At 40.0% G+C, this 23,080-nt stretch overlaps 1 protein-coding gene across 1 annotated transcript in view; it reads left to right on the top strand.

Moving 5' to 3' along the window:
• The window catches only part of FLT1 (fms-related tyrosine kinase 1), a 94,813-nt gene that overhangs the window by 9,371 nt on the left and 62,362 nt on the right, over nt 1-23,080 (top strand). Inside the window, exons 3-9 of the mRNA XM_010022160.1 lie at nt 593-717; nt 4,450-4,612; nt 4,704-4,840; nt 6,358-6,532; nt 8,418-8,535; nt 10,510-10,679; nt 11,056-11,215. Coding sequence (XP_010020462.1) covers nt 593-717; nt 4,450-4,612; nt 4,704-4,840; nt 6,358-6,532; nt 8,418-8,535; nt 10,510-10,679; nt 11,056-11,215 — 1,048 coding nt within the window. The remainder of the gene's footprint in view (nt 1-592; nt 718-4,449; nt 4,613-4,703; nt 4,841-6,357; nt 6,533-8,417; nt 8,536-10,509; nt 10,680-11,055; nt 11,216-23,080) is intronic.

Here is a 23,080-nt window from a genome sequence, read left to right as displayed (position 1 = left end):
TTTTCATTTACCTTGTCACTTAAAAAAGAGACATATAGGTATTTTGGTAGTGGGAAGAAGGATAATAATTAACTCTTGCTAGTCTGTATTCTCAGAGTTGAAAATATGGCTACATATTCACAGTAGATTCTTTCTCCTGGTGAATTCACTTGAGTTTTTCCCATCAATTTCTTTATAGAGAGCAGGAACATGTACTGTGTAGGGGTTTTCTGATAAGTCAATTTCAGTTCGCTTCCCATATAATTACTTTTCCTGGTGATAACAAAATAGAAATGTCCTGAAACAAGAAACATGTATCTTGGCAGTAGAGATGATGCTGTAATGGGAAAAATGTACTTTAACTATCTTGGATTTTAAACGAGGTACCAAAGTACTCCTATTGATACTGACGAATAAACATATTTTCAAATATTTGGTTATATTTTCCTGAACTTGTTTACATAAAAGTAAACAAAAGATTGATTTGAGGGCTTTGTCTAGTTTTCATTATGGACAGGGTTAGTCTGTTCTCTCAAGGCTGTAAGCACTGTTACAACTTCCATACACTGTCTTAAAATTTCAGATATTAACCTTTTCTTTTTCTTCTCTGCAGACACAGACAGTCCATTTGTAGAGATGCACAGTGATATTCCTAAAATAATACACATGACTGTGGGAAGAGAAATGATCATTCCATGCAGAGCTACAGCACCAAACATTGCTGTTACTTTAAAAAAGGTACTTCAATCCAAGCATGCTCTGAAAGTGTTATTGTGGATGATGCTTTGTTTGTTTGCTTGTTTACAACTATTTTAGTGCTTTTGAAATATTTCAACAATTTAGTATTTCTTAGACAACGTTTCTGGGTGTCATTGTGTTTAGAAACATTTAGTATTTAGTATTTCAACCCTGAGGCTTTGTGTCATATCTCACAGAAGAGCTTCATCAAATCTCTTTCACTGGACGGGAATTTTCTGAAGAAACTTAAGCTTTTCATACTATTTTAGTAAATCTTTACTAACAAAGGTTTCTGAAGCCCAGAAAGGAATTTCTTGTTAGGAGAAGAGATTTCCTCCCACCTCTTCCCCTACCCTTCCTCCCCTTTCCTCTTCTGTCCTCTGGAACAGCCTGTAAGTGCAGTCCCTAGAGACTTGATGGGGCTGTACAAGGATCTCTGCAAGCCTTTACCCTACCTCACTCTCACCGGTGACTTTGCTGCTTCCTTTTACATATGAATGCATTTATCAGACAAGGGGTGGCTTCTCTTTGCAGGGAAACTTCTGCAGAGTTTGAGTGGGGCCAGTTTTAGAAAAACTAGACCTCTTTCATGTTTAGGAGAAACCTTTTCTTTCCTAGGTGCCTTGAGAGTTACATGGACAGGTAACTGACCTATATATATGTAGTAAAGTACCTGGTATCAAGACAGAGAATGGTGCTTCTTTCTTCTGAAGTTCTTCAGTTTGGCTTAAAAAGCAGGTGGAGCTAAGAGTGATGTTTTGTTTCTAAATAAAGGGAGTTCTGTACACAGTGGTATAGGGATTCACCATTGTTACAAGGAAAAGAAATTTGTCTTTTTATAGAATAACATGTAATTGCCAAACAATACGATCATAAGATGCTTGTCTAGATCAGTACAAGTCTTTGATTCCTCTTTGACTGCAGAATTTTACAGCAGCCACAAATTTGATCCTGTGTTTTAACTTGACATGGAGTTTACAAGTTCTATCTAGTGCTGTTTTGGTAATATAGATACTGATTTGGCCTTTTGGCTTCCATCTGCTAAATCACATGAAAGAAAGCAAGATATGGAGAAAAGAAAATAATCTGACCTAGAATGTTACCATATGTGTATGCGCACACACCCACACAGAGTTCTGCTGCAAGAAGTGTGCCATGTGTGGATGGTGCACAAGATTCTGTGGTTATAGAATCAGAAGTAAATGATGCTTTGCTTTCCATAGGGTGGAATGTAGTAAAGTGGGAACTTATTAGGGCACTGTAGTGTTACGTATGAAATCTCAGCACATTAAATTCCTGAGAAAATTCCTGATAGGTTCTTCTCTTATTAAGCAATATAAAATCGGTTTGGATTTTTTTTTCTTATTTAGAGGAGATTGGTACATATCTGCTATCTCTTTTCATATCAACTTGCCTTTAGCTTGGAGTTGTGGTGTAAGGCACATTTTAACACTTTCAATACCAGATATAATACTCTGAGGAGGAAGAAGAGGTGGAGCCAAGTCTTGAAAGAAAGGATTAGTTGCTTACATGTTTTGCATTCCAGGAAAAATAAATGTGTATCCTAATTAATCCCAGAATTTCCTGAAGCGTGCAAGCGACAGTGCATTACATCATATCTTACTTTATTTATCATCTGTGACACCCATATAGGAAGATTCCAGCAAGTTTTTGCTCACAGAGCAATTAAGAGGTGTGTTGAATGAATTTCACAGCTGCAGGCTTAGTACTTCTGGAAAAAGGGGAAAAGCTATTCTGTTTTCCATTCAGTGATAAAGGAAGAAGTTGGTGTCTCCATAATGCAGTCTTCTGGAGCTGGAAAGAAAACCGCAGCATTAGAGTCATTAGGTGCTGCATTCTATATTGCCAGGAAGTAAAAAAAGCTATGGAGGGATAAGCTCAGAAATCTTTGGTTTCTACCAAAGCAGCAAGATAATAAATCTAGTCAAAGCCTTTAAACCGTAACTATGAACTACTTAAACGAAAGCTTGAATATTTGTTTTACTTAGAACAGGATTGGCAACAGAGCTCTTAGATTCCAAGATACTGTTGAATGGTAGCCAGCAGGCTGTAATGTAATGGGCTTTACTTGTGTGTAGCACACTCTTCCCCTGTGATTTGCATGCTTATTATAGCATCTTATCAGCTGTTGTAAAGATAAGGAATTCTACCACTGCATTTTGTGCTCCGTAATTGTTGTTCATCTGATTCATCGTGAATTTCTGTTGGAGGAAGTGGCATGCAATGAGTGGAGGTGATCTCAAGTGTAGCTTTCTGCATGCACTGAGGAGGCAACATCAAGGGTGTCCTGTTTTGGAGAGAATCTGTACCATGCAGGAAGGTGCTGGGCAGCCATGCTTCCCCCAGCATCTGGCAGCCACCCATGCTGGCTTTGGCCATAGGAAGGAGAGGGCTGGACAACACATAAATCCCTTATTCAAATAAAGGAGAAGAAAGAGGTGAAGGAGACTTAGTGAGACTGGGTGCACAGTGAGAGGTGATGGGCTGCACGGTGCTTAGTTGACCCAGAGGTCTTTCCTTAGGGCATTAATTCACTCAAACTCTGCTCTGTGACATCTTTAAAAACATGTTATTTTTACCACAAAAGCAGGCTTTATAAATGTAAGCTCACATCCAGGCTTTGTATTCATGGCTGATATCTGTGTTCCATCAATAAGGCATAGCAAAGCACAATGTGAAAGCGAGAGGTCTTGTCTGACCTTCAATGACTACGTCATGCTTTGGCTTTTCAGGGTTTGGTGGTTGTGGTTGTTTTTTTTTTTTGATACCTTATGGGGCTTAAAACTCAAAGGAACTTAATGTAAAATATGATTTGTAACACTGACAAAGTGAGTGCTTGATCCCACATGGCAATATTTTAGTCTATATTACATTTCAGGTCTTCAGTTTAAAAACACTGCTGGCTTTACACTAATTGTTGGCTCCTCAACTTTTCAGGATCTTATAAGTGCTATATTTTTAAAATGTGGTGAATGTTTTTCCTGTAGAAATGTGATGTGCTTAGTGTTTCGAGGTGTCCTTTCAAAATCTTTCATCAATATGACTTTCCTCATTCAGTATGATCAAAAGTTCTCAATAGAAGTGCCCAAGGAAGCTTTGTGGCTTTAAAATTTGCTCTTCATGTTGTATGACTTAGACACATACTCTGTGACCTGCCAGCTTTGGAACAGCTGTTTATGTCCTCAACTGTTTGGGGTTTTTTTAAGTAGTCCAGTCCTTTAGACAACATCAATGTGAGAAGCATCAGATTGAATTCTGTCAGGAATTTGTTAAAGCCACAAAATGACAGCAAATTAAGCCCATTTGTCACCTCTAGTGAAAAATGTGTATTTGTGTCTCAGTGGTGAAACCAGGATACTTAATTACAAAGGTTCACCAAGACGAGCACTTTAGCTGCCAACCAGGAGCCAACAGAATAGCAGTCCAAATGCTGAAGCTGATGATAGTGTCAATCTATTGTGTCATAAATTACATGCTGTTATAAATAATCAAATCTCAGAAACAAATAAAACATTCACATTCTTCACCCAGATTTTTCCTCTATTCTGTGATGAAAATGTGTCTTGAAAAATCTGCATAATTAAATGGCATCCTTTCTAGTTTGATTGGCATTTTTAGGGTGTTTTTTCACATTCCTTTTTATTAGGCTGCTTTGATTAGAGAGTGGCATGAGGACCAGTTGTTTTTATGATGCGTATTTGACACTTCCAGATTCCAGGAGAAACCCTAATTCCTGATGGCAAGACAGTAATCTGGGACAGCAAGAAAGGCTTCAGAATACCTAAGGCAACCTACAAATTCATAGGGCTCCTGAGCTGTGAGACAACCGTCAGTGGACACAAGTACAGCACAAAGTACTTAACACACCGAGAAAGTAAGTAGTGCTCTCCACGTGCTCCCTGTCTTTCCAAAAGCACTCTGCCCTGGTGACGTTACTCACTTTTCTTTCTTTTCATCACTTGCAGCCAACACAATTTTTGATGTTCAGTTAAGCACCCCACGTCTTGTCAAGTTGCTGAAAGGAGACAGCCTGGCAATTAACTGCACTGTCACTGCAGCCTGGAACACCAGAGTGCAGATGACATGGACTTATCCTGGAGAGGTGAGTGAAGTGGTTGAAATGAAGAAAACAGGAGTTTCCCACAGACCATGCTGCATCTAATATCCCAGGAGGAACTTTGCCTCAAAATGCTTGCCATGGTTGACATTCCATCATTTTGACCCTTGCTGACATGTCTCTTAAGGTTTCCTTTTTTCTTTCTGGTACATAATTGGATAACTAAACATGTTTACACAATGTACTCTGGTTATATTGCATAATCATGAGTAAACGCTAGAATTGTTTCATCCCTGGGAGCTTCTTTTCAACCTCGTGAGATGATAGAAATTTGTTGCCCTGTCCTGAGCAGGGACTCTCTCTTGCGACAAAAAAGTTTTCAGCAAGGCTCTCTTTCTTGACACATTCATTTCAAAGACTGGCAGACAGTCAGGCACCTGATTCGAGCATGTTTAGAAAAGATATTTTGATTTAGCTAGCCAAAATCTCATTTGTTAAGTGTCACATGAACAATCCTCTTGTTTTGACAACTCATAGGAATGATCTTGAATGTGCTTCTCCTCCCCACACATTGGGAGCATCCTCATAAATACTTGTCGCATACAGAATAACTGCCAGGGAGTCAGTGTAAAGCTGATAAGAAATTTGACATTAGTTTAAGGTTTACAACTCCCATTCCTTTCATGTCAGTTTGATTTATGCTGGTGATTCAAGTTAGGATCATTTATTATGTCACTCATTGTGCCTAATCACAAACTGAAATTATGATTACATTATATAGAGAAGATTAATGCAATTGTTTTTTGCCATTTTCCCTGGCATTTTTTCTCCTTGGAAATAAACAACTTAGCAACAAGAAATGCTCCAAATACATTATATTGCTCATTGCTTCCTTACCATGCCCTAGTTGGGCACCACACTTGTGAAATTCTGCTTTGTTTTTATTTGGATTGTAACTGAAGGGTGCTCAGTGTTTATGAGACACCAACAATGTCCTGGGTTAAATAAACTTTGAGGCCAAAGGCTAAGGGGGAGTTGCAGGAAATAACTCCTCAGACTCACATTATCTTCAGTTCCACCCTGTTATTCCCTTGCCAAATCTAGTCCTTTTTCTGTCTATAACATTTCCAGAATCCTCCCTTTCTTGTGTTAATGCCCTCTTCTTCTATATGTCTGCTGCCTATGGCACTGAATCCAGGCACCAAACTATGTGCTGCTCTTCACGTATTGGCTTCCAGGATTTTTATGAGCAATGATGGACAAGCACAATGGGGAGCTGGTGTCTTGGTGTGGCAGTCCATATAGAAGGAATGATTTTCATCTGTAAAGAACTAATTTGGATCTTGTTACGACTTTGGTGAAGATAGGACTGACTTCCCATGTAATGTTACTTACAATTTTTATTGTTGATCCTCTGGGAATGTTAGGCATCTTTTCACATCTGTGCTGTACAGAGGGATCTGGATTTTTTAAATTTATGTATGCTGGCAGTATAGCAAAATAAAAATCTTAATGAAAATTGGTCTGTTTAAGCTCACTCTTATTCATTTTCATTTTTATAGGCAAGGAGGAGAGGTTCTGTAACACAGCGCATTGACCAGAAGAATACAGAAGCCAATATTTTTTACAGCATCCTTGTTGTTGACAAAGTGCGTGATATTGATAAAGGCCAGTATACCTGCCACGTGAAGAGTGGGCCATCAATCAAAGCTGTTAACACAACAGTCATTGTTTACGGTAAGAGGAGGTGCAGATTTGTAGAATACTGAATGCTAATGTACCAAGTTCAGTCATATGATAGCTTTACATCTTGACACAAAGAGGAAGTGAATTTATAGCAAGTTCATTGTGGCCAGAAAAAGGAGGGAGACCAGAGAGAATGTGGGTCTTTACTTCCATGATTGTTTTGTATTGACTTTAGACCTATTAATGCTAAGTTTGATCACTGCTAAATACTGTGATGACCCTGTCCTCAGTCAATTCTGGAGGAAGCAATCTTTTAAACAACAGTTTGGGGGAAAAAAGCGCTCAAGATGAATTTAAATAGAAGAATTCCACTTCCTTTTTTATGGCACTTATTAACAGATTTCTATGAAAAATGAAGAAGAAATAGATATTCTAGCTTTGCATGGAGCAGGTAGCTGCTAGGACATTCAAAACAATGAAACAAACACTAGATACTGCAACTCATTAATATGGTTTTACAGTGGGAGCCTGAAATGAGTTCCCAATGATCTGCCAGGACCTTCAGTGAAATCTAGAGGTTTCTGGTGGTATTTCAAATTTATGTGAAGTAGGACTTTTTTGCATTGGGACTCCCCTCTTTCTCGCATCCTGTTACAATTAGGATTATCCAGGATCTTTGGAGCATTATTGATATTAAAGACCAAGCAGTTGATGGATGTTGTCTATAACAGATGACTTATGGTCGGAATATTGATTAGTTCCATGTTTTCAGTGGTCTACCTTTTCTGTCTCGTCTCAAAGTGAGGGCTGAACACCCCATGTTGATATTCTTAGAGAGTATTTCAGTCCATTTTCTCTATTTACACTCTGGACTAAGTCACTGGGAGCATAGGATGAATCATGATATCCACTTGTATTCTTAAACAGTAAGCTGAAGCTGTCACAAACTGAGTTTTAGACTAAAGTCAGAGAAGCGGGAACTGTTGAAGGTAGCCTGTAAGCTCTTTGTCACATAAGCAACCCCATCTATGGGATACCCATGTTATAAAGAGCCTGTGTGTGAAAATGGGTTTGCAGCATCAGGGTTGTATATTTATAACTTGACTTGTGTAATTAAACTACTGATTTGTCTTGTGCATGTTCTTTTCAATGTACATGACAAATGTGATTAAATATTGCACTTGTTTAATAGATATTCAACATCCTTATGCAGTCTATAATGTGGGCAAGGGTTGCACTGTAGGTATTACGAAAACGACACTCAAACAGTTTTTCATGTTTTGAATGTTCTTATTTTGCTCAAGTGCAGTTTGACAAGGAAAACAAAAAGAATAAGATTTTTCTAATGTATTGTGGTTTATTGCCTCTGGTAGAACACATCAACTTGCCAGAGAGTTTGAAATATGGGCAGTACAACTGGAAAATAACAAATTCCAGCAGGTTGAGACTGTTCCAATGGAGTGATAAAGATTTGTTTGTTTGATGAAACAGCTGTTTACCAGTGATACAGAAAGTTTCTGCCTTTTCCTTTGGTGTTTCTCTGAAGGTCTCTTAAATCATCTCTGGCAGAATATGTTCTTTTGGGACATTTATTGATTCTTGGCCTTTAAGAGTGAAAGGGTCATCTAACCATCTAGTTCAGCTTCCCCTGTACCACAGACCACCTTATCTTTTGTGTCTTTTGACTGAAGCACAATATGAATTTGGCTAGAATATATCTTCGGGCAAATTCATGGCCTGGAAACTGCATCTCAGTTTCTTTTATGTTTGTGATATTCCTCTCTAGGATGTTAGGCTTTGTTCTTGCTGTTGCCGTGTGGGAACATCAGAACTATTAAAGATTATTTTTATTTGGATTCCTGTTCTCTTTAGTAGAAAAATTCTTTTTGCAGGCTGAAAATCAGTAATATAATGGTCTCTTTTTATTTTGTTTAAGATAAAGTGTTCATTAATTTGAAACGTCGAAGAAAAACTGCACTGGAGGCTGTAGCAGGAAGAAAGTCCTATCGTTTGTCAATGAAAGTGAAGGCTTTTCCCTCTCCAGAGGTCATATGGTAGGACAACAATTGCTTCCATATATGCATACTGGACCTTTTCTTAGATGAAAAATACTGTCTTGGTAAAATATTCCAATAAGACCCCATGAAATGGCAACAAACTGGATACAATACAACTGTGGAGTTTTAGGGATGTTCTGGGTTTTAACAATTTATGAGAACATTATCTCCATTTTGCAAGTGTGAAAAAGGAGATCTGGAAAGTTCAAAGCTCACATCCTCAAATACATTAGGTATGTCTCCTACTGAAATCAGTGGACACCCTACAGCTTAATATCTCTACCAAGCTTGACTGAAGTGTTGCATCTAACTTCACTCAGACCTGGACATGAGACCTGAACTTCCTTTCCAGAAAGTAGGAGAAAGAAAAGATGATTTTCATTAAAATAAGTAACTGAATTGAGTCACACAGACATGCAGTATTAGAAAAAACAATGGAAGTTGGGTTCATTATATGGTGAAATGCAGGTTGTGGAATATACTGTACTAAGAACTCTTCTGAACAGTTTTTTATATTAATCCAAACCACTTTTATATGAAACAATGTTATCTATTCATGATCTCAAGTGCTGAGGGTTTTTGTTGTTGTTGTTGTTGTGTTGTTTTGTTTAAATAATTTTAAACACCAGTAGCCCTGGCTCAGTTCATTGCACTTTAACAAAGGCTTTATGACAAGACTGATTAAGAAAACAAACTGTACACACATGAACAGTGAGAGTTCATGTTGGTCACAGCCAGGAATTACTTTTGCTCCAAACATTTTGTTTTACAAAACTCTTACATTTATAGCTCTACATGAAAAATTAAGGAGCAAAAGTAGAGCTGATGCTAACTATTTATACAGTATTTTCAGTTTCTTTAATGGTTGGATTTGTGGACTACACATGTAGATCCAGAACTTCTGAAATATGAAAAAGTAAAACCAATTTAAACAAAAATTTTTATTTATCCATTAATTTATTATGGTGAGGTTGGTCAAACACTGGAACAAGTAGTCCGGAGATGCTGTGAAGTCTCCATGCTTGGCAATACTAAAAACTAGACTGAAAATGGTCTTGGGCCACCGTCTGACCTTGCTTTGAACAGTAGGTTGGACTAAGCAACCTCCAGAGGCTCTTTCAGCCTCAACCATTATGTGGTTCTGTAAAATACAGGTGCAAAGAAATGCCTAAATTCATTATCCTTATACCAAATTTTTGGTCCTCTTTTACTGACAGTAGGTTTTCTGTAAATACTTACTGAGACCTGTAAATCATTTTAATCAAGTCTATCATCATAGCAAAACTCTGTTGCACTCTTCTACTAACATCATGTCAACCTTCATACTTCATGCAACCTACTGAAATGTGGTTCATGCTGTGTTACAGACTTTGAAGAAAAGTGTTGTGCTTCTTCAGGAATCTGTGTGTGAGCAACTGTTAGTATTTACTATGTTGATTTTCTGTTATCTTTAAAAACATTCGCTTGATAGCAGGATATCTGATTCTTTAGTGCTTATCTAATCTTCTTACTCTTCCTCTTCCTAAAATCACAGCTGTGCTTAGGCTACTGTAATACTTTGTCCCAGGATGTATTCTGAGGTCATAGAGAAATGGTCAGTGCTGGATGACGCAACCTTTTTTTGTCTGAATGACCCTTAGCCAAAATGGTTGTCTTCTAGACTAAATGGCAGCACAAGCATGGAAAACTGGGATCTTCAGAGATAGAGCTGCAATTTTCAGCAGCTCTCAAATACTACAGAGCCCTGTCAAATCCTTATCAATTTTATATATAGAATAATGATATTTATAAAGCAGTTTGGAGAATACCAATCTTATTTGTAATGGAAGGATGAGCCTCTGGTAAACAGAATGTCAGGCTGTAAATTCAATCCTTGCCCAAAGACTGAGAAATGTTGTGAAATGAAATAATGGAGGCAGTTTAAGCAACATATTTTTTCAAAATTGTGATTTCTGGAATTCTCTTAAACAGGTTAAAAGATGGGCTACCTGCTGCTGAAAAGTGTGCCCGATACATGGTTAAAGACTATTCATTAATCATCAAAGATGTTGCTGAGGAAGATGCTGGAAACTACACTATAATATTGAGCATACGGCAGTGGAATTTGTCTAAGAATCTTACAGTCACTCTTACAGTAAATGGTAAGTATACAGCATTTCCCACTCTTCTGCCAAACATTTTATCTTGCACATGTAAGTTCATCGAGGGTTTTCTTACTGACTTTCATGAACCCAAATCCAAGCCCCATATGGAAGGTGACAGACCCATCTTGGAATCAGAAAATGGATGCTGGTTTTCATTAAAAGGGTTTCTGTCTTCCGTGGTCACATACTTGTTCCTGATGACTTAAATGTGTTACTAACCACTTTTCTGACTTGACTTAAGCTTGCTGTTTTCCTTTGTTTTCTTCGGAATTTTTCTTATTACTCATCCTTCAGGAATGCAGTATTTTCATGATCATGTAATACATTGGAGTTGATCTGGTTTTAATTGCTTTCCAATTTTTATGCTTTGCAGTGAAACCCCAGATATATGAAAATGCCGTGTCATCGTTTCCTGATCCCAATCTGTATTTACTGGGCAGCAAGCAAGTGCTGACATGCACTGTGTATGGTATTCCTCAGCCTAAAATTAAGTGGATGTGGTATCCCTGCAGACAAAATCATTCTAAAACAAGGTAGGACAACTTTGTTACTTCTATTTGTCATGTTTTCCCTTACGATTACATTTAAATATTTACTTATTTTACAAGAATAAATCTTGCCTTGACCGTTGCTTAGTTAGTAGAGTTTGTGTGCTTTTAATTAATGTAGTTTTTAGTAAACACGTGGGCACAATGCATTTTGTTCTGTATCATTATTTGAAAATGGAGGGCAGAGTTGTTATTCTGTATTGCTACTTAGGTTTGTTTACAGTTTACTACCATTCATGCACGTAATGTCCAGAGGCAGTAAACTTTTTAATTTTTGAGGGAAGCATTGCAGGCAATAATGTCTTGCATAGTTCACACACTTTCTCATGAAGGAGATTTCCATGCTTTCCTCTATACTTTCCTCCATGCACAGTGATTCCCCTGTGTTGCATCTTTTGAAATTCAACAGAATTAGTCTTAAAGACTTTTTCCATTATGAAGGTCAAATGTCTTTCATGATACATTGACTCACAGATTCAGTTAAGCAAGCCAAATGTGCCCAGCATTCTCCAGATGATATTTCAACAGTGTAAAATATAAATGGCACCATGTAAGCTTACATGGTACTGATGTGGCGCTTAACTAATCCTCTTTTATATTTAAGCTTTCTTTGAACTCCATTTCTTACTATTATAAGTTTGTTGACTCATTTATCCAAAGTTCTTCCCACATCATGAAATCTGACACAATCTTAATGATTAACACTCAAGCTCCACAATGGCATTAACAATAAGCTACTGTTGAAGGGTTCAAACATGCAAGGTGTTTGGATCAGAGCACAATGAAGATACTTAAACCTAACAGAAGTTTAGGAACCAGCATTTTCTCAGCTTCAGTTGAAGATAATCACTTACACAGGACTTACCTTCTTTAATGCTTTCATAGAATTGGGTTTTAGTGCCAGTCCAGCCACACATTTAAGCATATGCTTGACTGCAGGGGTATAAGACACTTCAGTCAATTAAATAGGAACAATATTTCAATTTAAGAGTGATTGTAAGTACTTTGTGACCAGTAAGACAGTGGTCAGCACTTCCTAGAAGCACGCAAAGTTTTTCCAATTATGGCTTTGGTATTATGCTAATGGATGGCTTTCTGTGCCCTTGCCACCAAGAGGTGGCACTAGCAATCTCTCCTTTTGCCAGAATAGATGTAAACTGAAATTCTCCATTTTGAGGACAGGTGAGGGCTACATTTTCTCTGTTATATTACCTTTGAAGGATGAGTTGCAAAATTCTGAGTATTAATTTGGCTTTTTTATGGTTGCAAGGTGTAAAACAAAAGAAATAGCAACATCTTTTAAGTAGAGAAACCCTGTGAAATGTGTATGTGAAAATTTTCAGTCTATTAATTTCTGTCAAGTGTTTATACATCTATGCATACGCTCGCTGGAAATCACAATGCAGCACTGTTATAACTGTTGGTTCTTCTCTGGGACATGGGATGGAGCTTGTCCATTGTCAAATATTTCCTTCTATTAACAAGCATGGATCTGCACTACAGCACAGGAGAGCATGTCATTAGAAATAGAAATTAATATCCACAAGCAGGTGTTTAATAATGTGCTAAACTGTAGACTCAATTAAACGCGAATTAGAAGTGTGTTTGAGCAGGTGATCAAAGGAGAAATGTAACAACTCAAATCCGTTATTGGCTCTGTTACAAGGTTGTTTCCAGACTTGCTTCCAAATTGCCTTCATAATTGTTCTGTGACAATTCTCTTTAACCCCCTCCCCTTCCTTCTCCTTTAAATGCTCATTGAAGAAGTAGTCTGGAGAAAACCATTTTTATTGCTTTGCCTAAGAGGAGTGGGGTGACTTCTCCTGAATGATACGGTGACGGTTAACTATCACAGAAAGGCAGAAATGCCTGAACAACTGCGTTTTATCTCTGGCTCTGGGAAGGGAGCAGAGTGGACTACATTGTTGATTGGCATGCCTTGCTCAGGCTGATATCTGTGACACTTCAGGTATTCTTCCTGAAGAACTGGAGAACCCTGTAATTCCACTTATTTCACTATACTTTCCCCATTGTGTGAGGGGAGTTTTGCCTAAAAAAACAAGATTTAAGGTGTGCGTACCTTGTGCAGCAGAGAAAAAATGTATCTTGTTCTGCCATTACAGTATTTCTCTGGTTTTACCTTCTCAGCATTAGGTTTCTTAGGCTAAAATGTTACTTTATTTGTGTTTGAGTAGTGCCTATTTCTGTGCCTTTCCCTTAAGTTGGTAAACCCCCACAGGTTGCCATCATTCAGTGTATGGCAGTAGGGATTCTCCTCAAGTTTGAGTCCCTTGCCGTGAGACAGACTGTGCACTCTGAATGAAAGGATGCTATTGCTGCAAAGACTTTCTAATACACAGATCTGTTTGCTCCAAGATTTATATGTGTGTTTAACTTCGCATCACTTGAGTACTATCACTTCAAGCTGGAGAATGATAATTAGTGTAAAAGTTAGATGGCTTTATTTTTAAAGGACTATTGCCTATGGGCTCCTTAATAGAAACTATTAGATTATATGGCTGTTCCTTTCAATTTTTGTTCCAGTTTCTGTTTCAAAAATCTAAAAATACCTCGAAAGGATTCCATTGCTTTTAAATAAAACGCAGGTTATTTTAATGTTTTGTGATTTATCTTCATAAATCAATCTGCATAACTCTTCTCTGTACTTCATTCAAGCCAGTAACAGAAGGCCAGCCAAATTAAACAGTTCCCATAGATTCCTGGTAGCAAATTAAAAAAAACCCCAGACAAACAAAACAAAAAAAAAACCCAACCCAAACTTGTAAAATTGCTCAACAAATGGACTTCTGGAATGTGGAGAGACCAACATAATTAAAATTTCCCATTCTTTATTTTCTCTTGAAGTTACTTTGCTTAAACCAATGCTATTGCGATTAGATAACCTGCTAGCTAAATAGATGGGTAAGTGGAAAGATGATCATCTGATGTTCACTTCAACAAGGAAGCATAAAAGAACCATGAAAAATGGTCTCGGGCAAAAAGTTATGTTCTGGTGATTATTAAAGCTTATGTAGAGCTAGTAAATTCAGTAGAAGACGTAGTAAGAGTTAAAATAAAATGCAATTTAAATAATGAAAGATGAGTCTTTCATAAGTGACTGAGAAACTTCTTTTTCAATGCAATCTTACTCCAGCTAACTCTGCTGCTCTGTAGTAGACACAGCCCCCAGTTGGCCAATGGATATAGCAGAAGACAGCCTGTGGGACACTTGTCCTGCAGTGTCCATCAGCCTCCTTGGCCTCTTCCCTACCACCCTTGAGTGGTTTCTTCTCGCCTTGTTTTGGCTTGGGCTGGCTTGTCAGTGGAGGCGTGCAGAGGGGCAGGAGCGGCAGGGCTTACTGAAGGTCTCTGGAGACAGCCAGGCTGGGCTCCACCTAAAACTGTTCAGCTCTGAGGCTGCAGCACGAGCGCCTGCACACTAGGAACGTGCTTGATGTTCATAGTTCTTGATCTGAATCTCTTCAGCAGGTTTGTGTTTATCTTAAACTGGTCTGGCAGAGATTGCCAAGAAAGGCATGTGGGATACTAATATTGCTCAGTGGAAGCACTGGTTTCCTCAGTGATTGTGTGGTGCCATTTGGGAGCAGTTTCTCTCTGTGGACATTTCCATGTGGGCAGTTCCAGAGAGATCTTTGTCATGCTCTGCTCAAGGTTTGGCCAATTGGCCCTTCAGAAATCTCATCAGATGCAACACTGAAATTTTATATTGGGTGTTTCAACTGTCCTATCACCTCACTGCCTCCTTCTCTCCTTGAGCTATCAGGTTTGTTTAGCCTCAAATTGCATATCAAATTCTTCTGTAGCCCTGCCATCACATCAGTCTGCATTTCCTGGCTTTTGTTTTTTTCTCTGTGTGTGTATGTGCACATGAGGCAAAGGGAAACTTAACAGGTATGGTGGAGATGCCTGCAAAAACAAAGTCATTGCAAAAACTGGTACATGATTCTCTGCCCCCGCTGACTTACAGCATAAGGTTATGAACTCCTCTTGGTGCAAACCTACCTGAATGTCAGGATTGAGAATGAAGGGCTGAGTATATGAAGCTGAGGACAGAAGCAGGCAGCAGGGATCTGGTGCTGTGCAGCAATGCCTAAGCTGACACAGCTGCCAAAGAGCTAAGCTCAGGAAACCACAGCGCTCTGGTGTGTGGGTCCTTGTTGAAATCACTACTGATTTAACACAGAGTGATAAGAAGGGAGTATTACCTCCCTTTGAGGCTTGTCTGCAGTGTAAAGTTTGGGTCACATGAATTATTTTCAATAGAAATAGCTCTCTAGCACTACAGAAAGAGGAAGAGGAACATGTTGTGAGAGGCGGAAACTAGAGGCTTTCCTTGGAACTTCAGTGGAGATATAGAAAGACTGAAACTACGGGAATGAAAGTGCATGGCCAGACTCCCACCAGCTTCAGTGAAAGAGGAGGCAGGCCATGTGTGCACAGCAGTCTAATTGCATTTCTGCATTGTTTATGTCAGTGTATTAATAAGGGATTGAAAGGCAGAATCATTAGGATGTGCTCAGATAGATTATCAGGGGAAACCGGATTTGGAACATCAGTGAGGTATGTAAAATGAACAAGTAAAAAACAAATGTTAATTGTACTTAATTAGAAATGTACTGAACCACCCAAATTTAATTGTTGGATGTCTGCAAACATTGATGCCCATTAGCTTGTCCACAGCAACTGTTTTTGTTCCTCATGCCACCTTCTATTTTCAGGAAGGGGAAGTCTGAGTCCATAGAACTGGTAAAAGTAGGTCAGATGCCATTAATAAACAGGTAGTTCAAAAATGCCTTTGTTTAATTTGACATGTGGCCAGATCCTCAGCTCTAAATTCACACTGGCTGAGGATCTGTCTGGTGGCCTTCGTGCCTTCCATGCTCTATATACAAGAAAATCTTCTTGCAGCAATCTAGTAATGTAAAGGTACTTAAAATGGGTACATCAGAAAATATGCTAGCTATTCCTTGATTTTGCTATGGTTGGGGAAATAGATTAGCATGAGTAAAAATCAGCCCCTGTGTTTTTCACATATCTTTCAAAATATGCAGAGGAGTAGACATGAGTGTACATTGCAGCAGTGTGGACCTGCAGAGAATTTAAAGCCAAAAGAAAGAGCGAAGTATCATCTGATCTGCAGTGTGCTGAGGTATCTCATCCTGCACTTCCACTGTGAGCCAAAAGTCAATGCTTGCTTGTGAACACATTCTATCCTCTGAAAACAGCTAGTAGGGCTGTGTCCTTGTCCTCAGTCAGTATTTCAGATTTTTCTGATATGTATGTTTTAATATTTTACTAACAAAATGCCATATGAATCAGACCTGGCATATACATATGGATGAATAAGTTTGACAAACGCATGCTATACACTGCATACAATTTGCCCCAGTCTGTCCTCAGGGTGACGCACTGATAAATTTATACTCTGCAAGCTGTTAATGATTTGATTATGGGTCTTAGCTAAACAAGAAGTTTAAGCTTTCAAATTTCAAATATTTTCTAAATCACTTTAGTTTAAAGTTTCTAATGTTCAGTTGGAAATACTTTAAAACAAATTGCATTCTATTTCCCAAGTAATTTTTTTAATTGATCATTAATCAAACTTGAACCATAAGGACTACAGTAAGATCCAGACGGTATCACACTTTTATCCTCACTCCCCTACCTTTTTTTTTTTCCACTTCCTGTCCCTCATTTTTTTCCCCAGTTCTTTTTTTTTTTCCCTCTTATTGTCTTTACAGTGTGGTCTTTTGGCTTTACTATGGACAGCCTGACCCACAGACTTAAGGAAGAACACATAAAAGTCATGCAGACAGTGGGATGTTTTTGCTTGATCTTTTACTCACTGTGGCCCAGCCCATAGAAAATAAAACATGTGACAGGCTGTACGTGGGGACTGCACGTCGTGAGCAAGGCCCTGCATGCTGGCCGTGTCTGAGCCAGTGGGACGTCCCAGCCTGTAGCCAGAAACCTCTTGGCCAAAGGAAGGCACCAGATCAAACTCTGTGTGTGCTTAGGAGTGATTATGAATGGAGAACTATTACTGGATCAAGTACACCTTTTATAAAAATATACAAACTTTAGTTAGCATCCTTTTTCCTTTTAAGTGTACGCCTTTCTAAAAGCCTTTGCAGAAGGCTTTGAACAGACACGGTGTATGGGGTAAGATCACGCACAGAAAAATATATTCACTTAAAAAATAGAAAACAGAGGCTAAGAGGGAACAACCAGTTCTTGCAGCAAGGAGAGGCGACTAGTGAAGTTTTTCAGGAGCTGGTGCTGGGGTCTGTACTTGTCAACATGTTCAGAAATAACCTGGTAAAGGTGGTAAGGACGTGACAGAGTTTGCTGATGATACAAAGTTATTCAGATTTGTAAGGATGAGCGTTGATTGCAAAGAAATGCAGAACTATGTGAATCTGGGTATCTGAGTGATATAGTGGCAGATGAAATTCACGGAAGATAAATGTGCATGATGCGCATAGGGAAAAAGCAATCCTGCTTTCACATGTAAAATTGAAGTGTAAAAAGGCTGTTGGCTGATCATTGCTACCACAGAGAGATCCAAGTGTTGTGATACACAGGTCTGTGAAAGCGATCACAATCATGAGCAGCTCTAAAAGCAAATTAAGTGTTAGGAATTCCCAGGAAAGAAATAAAGAACAAAATAGAGGACACCATGATAACTCCACATAAATCCATAAATAGCTGACATTTTTTATACTATGAGCGTTTCTGATCCTTTCATCTCAAAGGATGCAGCCAAACTGGGAGGCACACCAGGAGGGGCAACAAAAAGGATCAAAGGAATTTCAAGGAATGAGAGGAATGTGTGAGGGACGAGTGAGGAGGGAGGTCAAGGCGCTCAGACCCCAAAAAGAGGTGACTTGGGGGACTACATGGTAGAGATCTACAGACTTGTGAAGGGGACACATGTCTGACGTTCAGTTGTGTAGTTGTGTATGTCCTTTCCAATTCAAAAAGTAGGGCCTATTAAATGAAGCCAGGAGGAACATAATTTGGAACATAAAAAGGAGGTGGGTCTTCATGCAGTGGATAGCAGATCTGTGAAACTCCTTGCCAGAGGACATTGGAGGTTTGAAAAGTCTGCACAATGTCTTGGAAATCCACTGAAGTGTAGAAACGGCCTTCATTGCGGGAAGTTCCTGAGCTGATAATAATTGGTGACTGGGGGAGTACTAGGAGGAAGTACCTGAAGTTAGTCCTGCTCTTACTCATCCCCAACCATCTGCTTATGGTCATTGTTGAGACAGGATATGGGGTAGATGGATCCTTGGTCTTATATCCATGTCTGTCAGTATTTTCTCTTCCTGTTTTCCCTCTAATCAATTCCCCTCTCTCCTTAAAAATGTTTCCCTCCATTCTTTCTCATCCTTTCCTTGTTTTCTGCCTGCACTTCCAGTCCCTCACTCCAGTCAGCCCAGAGCTGCTCTGACCCCTACTTGCAGTGAAGCTGAAAACAAATAATTTTGAAAAACACAACCTCAGTGCAGCAATAGCACTTTCATCTCCTCTGTTGATCACTGGGAAATAGAAAGGGTGTTACTTGTGCTTCCTGCTTGTCAACAAGACAGGGAGTATATTGTATATTGTATAAATAAATTAGTAAAGAGTTACTCCTTTTTAAAGATAAAAGAAAAGAGGATCCAGTCAGGACAGCAAGGGAAAGGAAGGGAATTTTGGCATTGTGAGAAAAAAAGATGTTGTGTATACCTGGATCTTGGAAGTTGAGGTGAGGTTATGTCTAGAAGTCATGTGAGCTGTTGGAAGTGACTTGTGCATGGGCAATAACTTAACACCAGAAGGGTCTGAACAGTATCTTGGACTTCATATATGGGGAACTTAGATTGGAAATAGGACAAATGGAGAACAAGAGTGGACATTGTATGTAGAGGCTTCATGGTCTTTCTCTTCAGGTTTCTTACTACTCAAACAAATCAGAAAACACATCTTCCTTTCAGTACTACAGACTATTAAAACCAAATATTGTTTTTCCCCTGAAAGAAATATTAGGTGCCTGTGGAAATCTCATGCTCTGAGTGATAATTCTGTACTTCCAGCCAACATCCAGCTCCTCTGTTGGAGGACATGGTTGCCACTTTCACACAGAGAAAGTGGAGGCTGAGTCACGGTGACTGCATGGGAGATGAGAGTGATTGTAGTCTAGCAAAGGAGGGTAAGGAGGCAGGCAAGAAGGAAGGAAGGAAGGATGGATTGGCTAAAATATGATGGTATTCTGCATCCATGAAGAGCGCTAAGCAATGTGAAGCAGGAAACTGGGGGTCAAGAAGCAAAATATAATTATCTGATAAGAAACAAAAGAAGCGAAAATGTCAAGTCACCTCAGGATGTGCAAACACCTTAAAAATTACTTTCAAATGCTCTCATGTTCCCTAATGGCCAGGGTTATCAAGTACTGGCAAAGATGTTGGAAGCACCAATATGTGTGTTTTGGTGTCTGTCTGCCTCAGGCATTTGCATTTTTCTTGTGAATAGCTGGTGTGCAGATGTATAAGTGATTTCCATCCCACCCACCCTACCCACCCCCTGTAGAAATGTGAGCGTGGGATGATGAAGGGTTGAAAGGTGGCTAGGTAAGACTGCTGTTGATCGTACTGCTTCTTTTGAGATAGTTCAGATAAATCGGCTTTCGGTGGTAGCATACTGGAATAGTTCAGGGCAAGCCATAATGTTTGGAAAGGATGAATGTGAAAGGGAAACACTATGCATTTATCTGGTTGCATGTAGATAACAGCAAGAAAGGCAGTGTGCAGCTGTCGAATATTTTCTTTTCCCATAAAGCCATAGCAATATGCAACAAAGCTATGACTTAATATATCCTACTGTTTTCAAAGATGCTCATCAGGAGGATGAGGCATCTAGGGGAGGATCTTCCCTAGAGAATGAGTTTTTCCTCTAGGTAACCTTAATGGGGACACAGAGCATCCTGCAAACCAGAAGACAACTCAATCCTCGATCTGGCAAGTGAGCAGTGCCAACCTAGTGCCAGGAGGCCACTGAGAAATCCTCCAGCCACCCTGCAGCTCATCAGTGAGTAACTTCTCAGCATGGCTAATAATATCCTTGGTCATAAGTTGGTCCTGAACTGGGGACAAAGGTTCAGGAGTGATGATGGAGAGTTGCTGCTCTCTGAGAATCATGAGGGTGTTTGAAGTGAGATGGGCTGGTGACATCTCATCTCCCCTTGGTGGGCAAGTGTTGACACTGCCATAGGACCCGTGCCAGTGAGAGCAGAGAGGCAATCTGAGACATGCAGAGGAGAAATCTGCACTACTTTCACTAGGATTTCTTGTTTAGCATTCCTTGTTAAGCTCCTAAATAAATATAAATAAACAAACTACAATATGCAAAGTAAAATGTATCCAGCTCCTATTATTTGTAGTTTTCCTTCTAGCCCCACTAACCTACATATCAATGAAGGTTCTTGGGATGAAATCCCAACTGGCTGCAGCTTTTCCACTGAATGCAGTAGGGCCAGCATTGATTATTTTTGACCTAAAGCAAGAACACTCAAACCTTAGCTCCTTAGAATCATAGAATCGTAGCCAAAGCCATGGAGCACACTGGCAGAGGGCCAGCACAAGTTCTCCCCCTCCACCCCCATAAGGCACCTTTCACAACCTGTACATGTCCCTGCTTCTATTTTCCCTCTCTGCTTCCTGCCTCGAATCAACTCAATATACCCAGGACACGTGGCCAAACAAGCCCCTTGCTACCAATTACACAGTGCTGGATGCCAAGGCGTGGAGCAGGCAAGGCCCATGTCATTCAGATTCTTTTGATAACTTCCAAGTGGAAAACAGTTCCTATATATTCTTTACAATTCCAGGAATTTCCAGAGTTCCTGTCTTAAAGTTGGTGTCGTCACCATTGCCTCTTGAAAGATGTGAGTCAGCCCAACTGGAGTTTATAATAACATTGCCCTGATGCTGCTAGGAATTGATTGTTGCCCTAAAAAAAGGGTAGATGCTGAGAAAAATATTGTGCCTGCCATTAATTACGCTCAAAAATGGTCACGGTCAGTGACAGGATGGTTTCCTTTTGCTCACAGTACTGGTGTAATTGCCAAATACTACCTCAGTAAACAACAGTGTGATTGAGGTTGCCAGTGGCTTTGTCAAAAGGAATGCTTAGAGAAATGAATGGGATGTTACATGAAGGAAAGATTGCAATGGCCTCTGGCATCACATAAGAGGCTTTGGGAGGGAGGAGCTGGGAAGATGAGGAGACAGATGATTAGTATTTTTCCAGCTGATATGGGGATCAAGGGTCTTCCATTCGTATTTGTCACTGTACTACTTAAACTGCAGAATGTCTCCAGGATGGGGAAGAATATGTGTCTGGACAAGCTGGTCTAGGGCTTTCACTTAGGACTGTCTGTCACACAGAGGGTCAAATCCATCCTGTGAATAATTAGACAAATCCTTTACCTCAGCTAGTATGCTCCACTATAAATCACTGAGGTGACAACAAAACAGTTTTTCTTCTGAGACCGTAGGCAGGACTTGAGCTTGGAGCTGGTCTGTAGTTCGATTTCAGTGAAATACATCAAGATGACATGAAGTACACTCTTACCCTGGAAACTTTTCCCCATCGATAGTTATAAATACACCTCTCTATTGTGCTTGGCATGCTGTATGCTAATGGAGGTGAGGGCTCTGAAACTCATTAGGAAAGGGAGCGGGCTGTGGAGCAGAGTGAGGACAGTGTGAAGCTAAGGTTGATAACCACGGCCTTGTCCAGAATAGGCCATGGGAGTTTTCTTATCTCACTTTGGCAGGAGGTGCTGCTAGCTTCCTGTGCGAAATCAGGAGCATATGCTGCTTTCCTCTTGTTGTTTGGCTTCCTCCACTACACAAGACGGTTCCCAGCACTGTGATTATCTTTGCATCTTCAAACATGGCACACTCTGCTTCCTCAAGGGCTTGATGTATTCTTGAGAAGCAGGCTGGTTCCCCTCCCCCAGGTCACTTCTCTAGGGCTCCCACCGGTGCCAGCTCCACACATCACAAAGCTGAACTTATTCTGGTTGCATAAACCACTCCCAGGCCTTCCAAAGAAGTGTAAATTCCCAAAGCTAAGGGCGGCCAGAGGGTCTGCTGGTGGAGCTCACCCTGCGCTGCAGGCAGCTGGGCAGGGCAGGCAGTGCATGCTGCCAGCTTGCCCCAGCGCCCACAGAGCTGCCCTCACCCCTGCTTCCGCCCTGGAAACCCACAGGAGAATTAGCAGCTTCTGTTTTTACAAAGGAATAGCGTATTTCTCAGGCTCTGGACACAAAGGACGAAGCGTGCCTGTGCGTGCGGGTGTGTGTGTGCGTGCACGCAGGCAAACGCGCATGCGAGCACGCATGCAGGCACATGGAAAAACTACTTGGGGGGGGGGAGAAACCTGGTTATTCTACTTCTCCCAGTGCTCCACTAAGACAGCAGAGTCTGATCACCTTGCTCTGAGGTTGTATAAAGTTTAGAAGCATATGTTTCTACGTGCTCCTGCCCCCATCCATTATCATTTATTATATAGGGTCTCTACACGTGCATAGTTGCATTCACAAAGTAGGGAAGTGAAAGGATCTGCAGGGAAACATGTAAGAAGTGCTTAGAAATGTGCTGGCAGATTTCAGCTTGTTTACCAACCTCTGTGCACACTGTGTGCTTTTTCATTAACCTGGCAGTAACCCTGCTGTAAGCTTTCCTGAAGATGCAATGTAATGAGGCTCATCCCACAACAAAACATTTCAGGAATTCACATGCTCTGGAGATACTTGGAGTAAGATTCAGATGTTCAGTG

This window comes from Nestor notabilis, unplaced genomic scaffold, assembly GCF_000696875.1.
Source record: "Nestor notabilis isolate BGI_N333 unplaced genomic scaffold, ASM69687v1 scaffold2319, whole genome shotgun sequence".
Classification (NCBI taxonomy): Eukaryota; Metazoa; Chordata; class Aves; order Psittaciformes; family Psittacidae; genus Nestor; species Nestor notabilis.
Note: the sequence above shows the minus strand (reverse complement) of the source record. Positions and strands in the feature narration are given on the sequence as shown.